The 8875-nt window shown below is 33.4% G+C and overlaps 1 protein-coding gene across 1 annotated transcript; it reads right to left on the bottom strand.

The window, feature by feature from the left end:
* Nucleotides 1-594: 594 nt before the first annotated feature.
* LOC144572494 (uncharacterized) lies at nucleotides 595-3963 on the bottom strand. Its single transcript, XM_078322087.1, has 2 exons — nucleotides 3866-3963; nucleotides 595-2643 (listed from the first exon to the last, which is right to left on the bottom strand). Exon 2 carries the CDS (start codon nucleotides 2600-2602, stop codon nucleotides 911-913), a length of 1692 nt encoding a protein of 563 aa, XP_078178213.1. The 5' UTR covers nucleotides 2603-2643; nucleotides 3866-3963; the 3' UTR covers nucleotides 595-910.
* Between the last annotated feature and the right edge of the window lie 4912 nt (nucleotides 3964-8875).

Below are 8875 nucleotides of genomic sequence, written 5' to 3'. Positions count from 1 at the left end.
TGATATATAACAATCTAGAATGGGGATATATTGATCTTTGTCTTTTGTTACATAATAAAATAGACTTTTTCTATATATAATTCATCTTTTATCTTAATTTTTCACTTATCGAACATGAACTCTTTAAGCTCTTAATCTTTCACCCCTTAATTCTTAATTCATATTGCCGAACGGGGCCGAAGTGTACCGACATGCGGCACATCGTGTCAAATAAGAAATTAAGACAAGTTTTGCCCTTTTTATTTGTTCTCTGTTTTGATTATATTACGGATAAATAAGGCTTTACAGCTATTGAGAAGATAGGCCCGTGGGCCTTAAGCCTTGAATTTCACCAAATCCAAGAAACAGGAAAAATTAAAAATAGCCCCTGATTTTAATGAATTCGGATCCATAGGTACGGAGGGTAGAATTACTAATAGTACAGTACTGAGAGATAGGGATTCGATTTTAATGCCGCCCAACGATATTATACAACTAGAGAAAGAATTCGTAGCAACAAAGTACAGTAACAGATTAACAAAATCATGCAGAATACTTTTATTAACAATCAACATCCACTTAAAAAAAAAAAGCCGAAACATGGATGCATGGGTCCCAAGTTGTAAATTCTGAACTTCTTAAAACTATAACATTCTGAGTTTATCTGTCCAATTAAAGTATATATATATATAACTTCCACAGATCACATCCGGCCAATAGACTTATACAGACCAAAGAGTAAAGAAAAGGCTTTCTATACATTATAATTATAAGTTAACAACTGATCTTTTAATTAAGAGATTCAAACAAAGCACGGCGACCTTAATTGAATATATGCAACTCTGTTTCTCTCTCCATATTCCCCACAACTCCAGTGAGTAAATTATTAAAAATCAAACTCAAAACCCATAAAAAAAACAATTAAAGAAAATTAGGATGAAGAACAAACAGTGGATTTTTCTTGGAGAGAGATAACAGTCTCGAATGCACCAACCAAAGCCTTAACCTTACTTTTACGCGTCTCCACAAGTTTACTTGCTGTTTCCTCTATGACATGATTAAACAAACTTCTTGCAACACCATTCTTGTCTCGTGGCGAGTCTTGGTGCCTCAGTGATACTGCTTGTGTACCAGTTGGAGGTGTTGATATGGTAACACCAAAAGAACCACTAACTCTCTTCTTTCTTGCCACTTTGCTAACTCCTGTTCCACCTTCACCTCTGTTTATCACGTTACCCGATTTCGCAGGGCGAAATTTGATACGGGTCAATACATTGGTCTCTTCCTGCACATTTATGACTTTGCCCCTACGAAATCCCATTTTATGAGGAGGGACAGGCGGCTTGGGATAACTCTGTGATACCACCTTTTTCTTACCAGTACAGTCTTTTTCTGAGAAGGAACTGCTACTGGCACTAGATAGTTTACCCTTGTAGTTCCCTTTCATTACCTGGTTACGACCCGGGGCTACCTCTTGTTTAGCCTCAATCATATAGATAGTCTTTTCTTTCGTATTTTTAACATTGGAAACAGATCCTCCAGAGCTGTTCGGACTGTTTATGGGCAAAGAGGTGGGTCCCGTGCACTTTTTCAATTTTCTTAGGGACTTCATTGGTGGTTTTACCAAAACAGGTTGCTGAACGGGTCTGAGAACTTTTACTTCACCTTCACCTTTTATTGGTCTTGTGGTACTGTGGTTTGTTAATCTGGGTTTATTAATTAGGGGCATGGCTTTTTTCTCCCTGGGTATTGGTTGAATTGAAGCATCTGGCTCTTTCACTGTACCATCTTTTGGTACAGCATTTCTCTTTCTGGTAACATTAGTTTTAAGAGAAACCTCATTGACTTTCTCTCTTTCAAATTTTTTAATTATAATTTCTCCTCTTTTACCTTTGCGTGATTCTGAACCATTAATTCTAGTCACCTTCGCATTCTTCGTCATCTCCAACATTTTTACTGATTCCTCTTTAGAAGGAGAGGTCTCTGCCACCAGATCACGATCAGATGTCAATGCATGATCATGCATGCCATCAGGATCTGACACCACCACCTTCATGCTTAAGGAATCCTCTGACGGCTCCTCTGCCAATGGAGCAGATACATGTCGGCTCAGTACTGGGCTTGAATTCACACTCGGCTCTCCGTCAGATATTGTAATTTCATGGATAGAAGAGGCGTCAGAGAGATCAAAAACCTTATTTTCAAGCATCTCAATTTGAATTCTATCTCTTGGTGCATCAAAAGTAGCATCTTCAACAAAGGTAGCCTCTTTATCAACAAAAATATCCTCTTGTGGTGGCGAGATATTTCCTTTGAGTATTTCTTGTTTTCTCAGCATCTCCTTTTTACCAGAGACACGAAGTTCAGGGTTCAGCACAACGCCCCGGATGCCACAGTTTCCTCTCTGTCTGGGACGAACAGGAGGCCTCCATTTAGACTCTGAAGTATGTTGGTGCCCGTATTTACATAAGTCATGGCAAGAAGAAACAGGAGACTTCAGGTAATTTGGTATGGATTTTGCATTAGTGATAGGTGGTGAGGTGCTGCTATTGGATCCGGTGCCGAGGGTTGTGTGTCTCCTCCTATGTGTGATGGGGGCTTTTTTAGTAAATTCACCACTCATCTCCAGTTGTATGAAATTGTAAAACTGATATTGCAGGTGCACTGTGGAAGACACAAAGAATTAGAAGTTTGATGCGGATTAGTTAAATAAAGGATTCTATGCTGGCTGGTAGGCTCAAACTGTATAGTTTTTAAAGAAAGTACGTACCAGTAGGGCTGAATGTTATTTGCATTATGAACATTTGGTTTTATAATCCCCAATCAAATGGACCAAGAAAATAAATCTGAATTACCCAACTCACATGCATTATGATTTATGAGTCATAAACTCATAATAGTATATGGATACAATATATATAACAATCCTTCCTGACCAAACAAACTTCATTATTATTAGAGCAGCTTTGCTCTTATTATACAACAAACTTTTCCAATAGGGATTGTTTAGATGCCAATACAAGCAAAAGAAAAGATTTTATAAATAGAAAGGAAAAGAAGAGGAAGAAACAAACAATAAATATGCTAGAAATTTTGCAGGTAACAAGTAATAAAGGATGGAAAGAAAGCATAGAGTTAATATGTGTGACCACAAATGTATTGTTCAATAAACAACTCAAGAAAGTATAAATTAAAGGGCTTAGGGAATCAGATGCAATACATAGAAACCTGAAACATTGCATGAAAGTTTTTTTTTTTTGAAACATTGGTAGCAGAACATTGCATGAAAGTTGAAACATATGGAAGACTAGGATGCAAAATGGGACCAATGTGAAAATTTACCAATTAATGCAATTATTTGTTTTCCTCTTTGTTTTTTTGAGGCTTTTTCTTTAAGACCAAGTCCAATGTATTCATCAAATCATTGTAAATTGAAAATATTTTATGGAAGTAGACCAATTAAATTATCAAAATAACATAATCATATGCCGCGTACCTAAACACAGAAAAGATATATCATAACCTTGAATATTATAATTTCATAGTTCATAGCGTGCTTCAAATTGGATACTAAAATTCAAACAAATAGAACAACAAAATCATATGCAAATCTACTAAAATCACCCAAATCCATGATAATACCTAAAATAAGAATCAACCCAAGACTAATTGGTTAATTCAAAAAATTACACATAAATAATTGTAACCAAATGCCCTTCATACGATAAACTCAGAAACGAATAAAAGCATGCAGACTGCAATTAAATAGATAAACAGAAAATATTTAAAGGAACAAGCAGGAAAATAAAATAATCTGTTGCACGCGTGGAATTAAAGCTAGAAAAAACAAAAATAAACGATCAGAAAATAAAATATTTAAATGTACCTCGGATTAAGATTGCGAAGGAAGAAATGCGAGGAGCGTTTTGTTAGAAGCTTTACAAGATGCCTTTGAAGGGAAACAGAAACAGGAGCTATGCTATGCTATGCTATGCTATGCATTAATGCATGCATCGTCGCCTGGTGGGAGAAAACGATATCAACATTAAATTTTTTTTTTCCTTTTTAATTTTTTCCGGTATTTTTTATTTTTGGTAAATTTTTTACAGAGAGAAAGAAGGCAGAAATGTGGGACCCACTGCTGTGGGGACGGAACGCGTATCCTCTGCATTAACTCAAAAGATTCTCTTTTGAGTTTAATGAATATGGACCGTCTGATCAGAATTTGAGCCAATCCGGCCTCCGCCTATGAGGGACGGGGATCTCAATCGAACGGTCCAGATCTATTAACGCACGGTGAGTTAATGCAGAGGATACGAATTCGTGGGGACGGGGGATCCACAGAAGTGCAGTGAGGCTTTGATTGATAAAACATAGTTTTATCTTCATGCAGACCTGACTGTTGAATCAAAACAGCACTGCATATCATCCCTGCGCTGCAAAAAGCTAAAACTGCTCTGTTAAAATATTTATTCGCACAACAGAGCACGACCCTTTCGCGCTTTTAATCAACTTTATTGAGTAATTGATTGATCAATTAACTAATTGGCTTAAAAAAGCTTGCTTTGCTTTTGCTACTCTCCTCTCTTCTTCTATGATCCTATCTGATTTTCCTTTCTCAGTTTCTCCGTCAAAAGAAGAAGAAAATGGAACGAATTATGTATTTCCTAACTTTCTAATAATCTCGGTTTTTAAAATCTTTGAACGAATTATGTCTTTTGAACAAATAATTTGATAATGTTCGAATTAGAAAATTTCAAGTGTTGATCTTAATCTATTTGACGAGCTAAATATTTTCTGTTCATGTTTTTTTCTTAAAGTTTATTTTTATGAGATTGAAAATATAAATTTACTTAACAAAAATAATTCGTTGTTCGACACCCTTATAGTATAATTTATACATCATGAACTTGAAATATTATAACTTTCAAACAAAAGCACTTTGATTATCAAATAGATTAAAACAAATTATCCAAATTTAAAAATGATTCAAATTTTTGCGTGAAGTTAACAAACTATTTTAATAAAAATAAATTAAATTTTTTTTGCTCATAAATGTTACTCTATAAGTTCATAATCATGTTCGCATGATAGTGGAATAGATGAAAAGTGAAAAAAAAGCGAAATTTGGAATAAATTTTTATTACAATATTTCGGTTGTGGTCGATCGAAGATGGAAGAATGAAAGAGTGAAATAGTAAAAGAGTATGGATAAATTAGTCAATTTTATCTATTGGAAAATGTCAATTTTTCTGCTTCACCATTTTCATAGAATAGAGAATTAGTTTATAGAGGAATAGAGAATAAATCTATTTGTAAAAATGAATAGTTTGGTTGTAAAAGTTCAAATTCAATTTCACTTTTTTTTTTTTTCCATTTTTACTCAATTCTTTTTTTTGTTCGATTGGAATAGATTATATATTCAAATTTATTATCCTATTCTCAGGGGTGTACAAAAATACTGTCGACCCACTCAGCCCGTCTGACCCGTCCAATCCGATCCGTATTTTACTAGGTTGAGATGTTATTGGGTCGGGTACGGGTTGGATTTTGACAAACTCGTTACTCTGGGTCGGGTCATGAGTTCACTCTTAATAACCCATTTATATCCAGATCCGGCCTCAAATCTAATGTGCATAAGGAATAGTTTTGCATGATTGTAAATTAGATTATGTCAAGCCGAAGACCTTGCCAGCTTGGAGCAAAAACCAAATACTTACCCAGATATATATAGTTTGACATTTTTATGTACTTTAAGGTATTGGTGAACGTGGTATGATAGTGGCCACTGTCACTGTGTCTTATGAATTTTCTTCTGATTCACCAAGGATGCTAAAAAATATCCGTATGATTATGGTGTTCCCTGCCTTTTGGCTTTCTATGCTAGAACATGTAATAGTTAAAATTTCTGATTTCTTTAAAATTTATAATGAATTTATTAGAAGAGAAATTAGACAAGAAGTTAGAAGAAACCATGAGTCAGAAAGAGAAGGCCTTGGACGGGTAGCTGAGTTGGTCTCAGGAGTATGGAGGAAGAAAAAGACGGTGATGGTAGAAGGGCAACCTTCTTTAAACAGTGTGCACGGTGGTTTGTGTGTGATTTCCGAAGCAAGTATAGAAATATTGTAACGCTAGTTGGTTGGCAAGAGATGCTTATTGACACAGATCAACATTTTTTTTGAGAAAAACACAGGTCAACATTTAGGACTAGATGGAAAATATTCTACATTTTTACATAACTTTTCTCTCTATTTACTCATCTCCTCACGTTTAAAGCACTCTTTATTTCTACCCAATCTGAGGTCGTCTCCTTGATGACTCAATCTTCTTCGCTCGCGATGCCCTGGTCTCCTCGACTGCCTTTTTTTTTAGGATGTTATATTCTGGATATGTTTTTTTTTGTTATGGATGTTATATGCTAAATTATTTTTATTTTATTTATATTTGTCACTTTTATTTGTACCTCGTTTTAATAAAAATAGTAAAAATATATATAATAGATTTTCGATCAAAATTATAACCCGTTTAACCCGTCTAACCCGCATAACCCGTAATAACTTGTATATAAAAAAATAGATGGGTTAGGTTGGGTTATAGATGGATCAAATAAAGAATTTTTTTAACCCAATGTAATCGGATTGGATTCAAATTTCAATAAAATATCATTGACCCGCCCGTTGTACACCCCTACCTATTCCTTCCTAACCGATCCTAAAATAAAATAAACATATATGTTGTACTTTTAGAATATGATGTTTTCGTGGTAACATTCCTCCACATGTTTCAAAAAATTTGTACACTGCTCCTTATATTTGTTAGTTTTAACCTTTTGAATGAATTTTACATAAAGACAAGTATTTTTTATTTTTTTTTTAAAGAAGAGGAAAACTTGATAGGCTATGTCAAATATTGGAGGAGAAAGAGAAAAACCTTGATAGCCTCTGTCAGATATTAGAGAGGTGAAAGAGAAAAACCTTCACAACTTCTGTAAAGTATTTTTAGAGAAAAAGAAAAGACAGAAAGAGGAGATAGCAGCTTCCACTATATATAGACAACTTGATTATTGTCATCTGGCACTCCGACTACCATCAACAAGCAACTAGTGCACCAAATTGAGAATTCATATTACCTGAACCCTGAGGTAACATAAACTTTGAGTTTGGATCCGGATTGTCTAATCTGCTTTAGCACGAACATTAAAGAGCCTCCGTGAATTATATTTCAAATCGGATTGGCTAGAATTCTGATCGTACGGTCTGGATCTAGTTTCAAATATTTTATTACCTCAGAGGATGCGGACACCCAAATTGAAGGGTCTCTAACAAGCTCGATGAAAATGAATCACTCACCCTTTAACTTCTTTGATGAATATATATAGATTATGAAAATTAAGATTAAAATTAAGATAATTGTACCCCAAATAAAATTTCCGAGCGCATCCCCCAAGTAATTTAATAGAAAAAACTTCTAATGTTTTAATATCCAAACATTTAAAGCTCTGTTTATAACATTTTACAATGCTATTCACAAGAATTTAAACCTCTATCTGCAAGCATTAAAATTTTAAATCTGTATAATTTTAACTCCTAACTACTTTTATTTTCAAGCAAAAAACGGAAAGATTCCTTTCACCGATTTTTTTTTCTCTGACCATTCTCATCTATTTTTTCAACGATCCGTGATAAATTTTGCAAATCTAAAAATATTAACATTTTTACCCGATTTTCTCTTTCAAATGAGATCCATGAAGAATAACTTTCGAGTTATATTTGTATCGTAATTTTTTTTACCACTTTAAATCTCTGTGACTTTCAGTTTTTTTTCATTTTGCTTCAAAATAATTTAAACCTCTGTTTACAAGCATATAAACCTCATTAATAACACTTTAAATCTCTAGAATAAAACATATAAACCTCATGTACAAAGAATTTAAACATCAACAATAACACTTCAAAGCATATAAACCTCAACAATAACACTGCATTTACAAAGCTCATTTACAAAGCACATAAACCTCATGTACAAAGCCTTGAAAATTTTAATGGTTGTAGACTGAGATTTAAAAACTTGAAAATTGAAAGTGCTCATGAGTTTTACTTTAAAAAAACAAATGACTTTAAAATTACTCAAAATTATTTTTTCATGGATCTTATTTGAAACATAAAATCGAATAGAAAACATTTGTATTTTTACATTCATAAAATTCATCACGGAACGTCCGAAAAATAAATTATAATGATCAGCAAAAAAATAAAAAAGGTGGGTGAAAATAATATTTCTTTTTTTGACTTGAAGACAAAAGTAGTTGAGAGTTAAAACTATCTAGAAATGTTTTCAGATGGAGATTTATATCCTTGCAAGTAACATTTTAAAATGTTATAAACATAGCTTTAAATATTTGGATATTAATGCAAAAAATAGAAGTTAGATAATATTTGAAGGTTTTTCTGTTAAACTACTTAGAGGATACTCTCGGATATGATGGCTCGGGGTACCACAACATTTCTCTAAAATTAAAATTCGATGAATAGTAGGCCTACAAGTGGTGATAGACTTTATCTTTCTAAAAAAATGGATTTGACAATTAACAACACTAAAATAATTCTAAAATGCTGGAAGGAAAAAAAATAGTTTTAACTGCTGACATTTTAGTTGTACTCCATGTCTATTTATACTAGGAACTAGATCGTGAAAACCGGTTGATATTATCCGACCGAATCTGAATATGTATTTGAAAATTAGATACGGATATTCGTGCAGATAGTGACATGGATATAATCTTTTGAATTTTAATTATCCGTATTCGAATAGTAGATATATGCTATATAGTTTAATATATATTATGAAAGTATTTATGTATATATACAGATATCCGATATTCAATTTGTATCCGTAT

This window comes from Carex rostrata, chromosome 20 (genome assembly GCF_964058835.1).
Source record: "Carex rostrata chromosome 20, lpCarRost1.2, whole genome shotgun sequence".
Classification (NCBI taxonomy): Eukaryota; Viridiplantae; Streptophyta; class Magnoliopsida; order Poales; family Cyperaceae; genus Carex; species Carex rostrata.
Note: the sequence above shows the minus strand (reverse complement) of the source record. Positions and strands in the feature narration are given on the sequence as shown.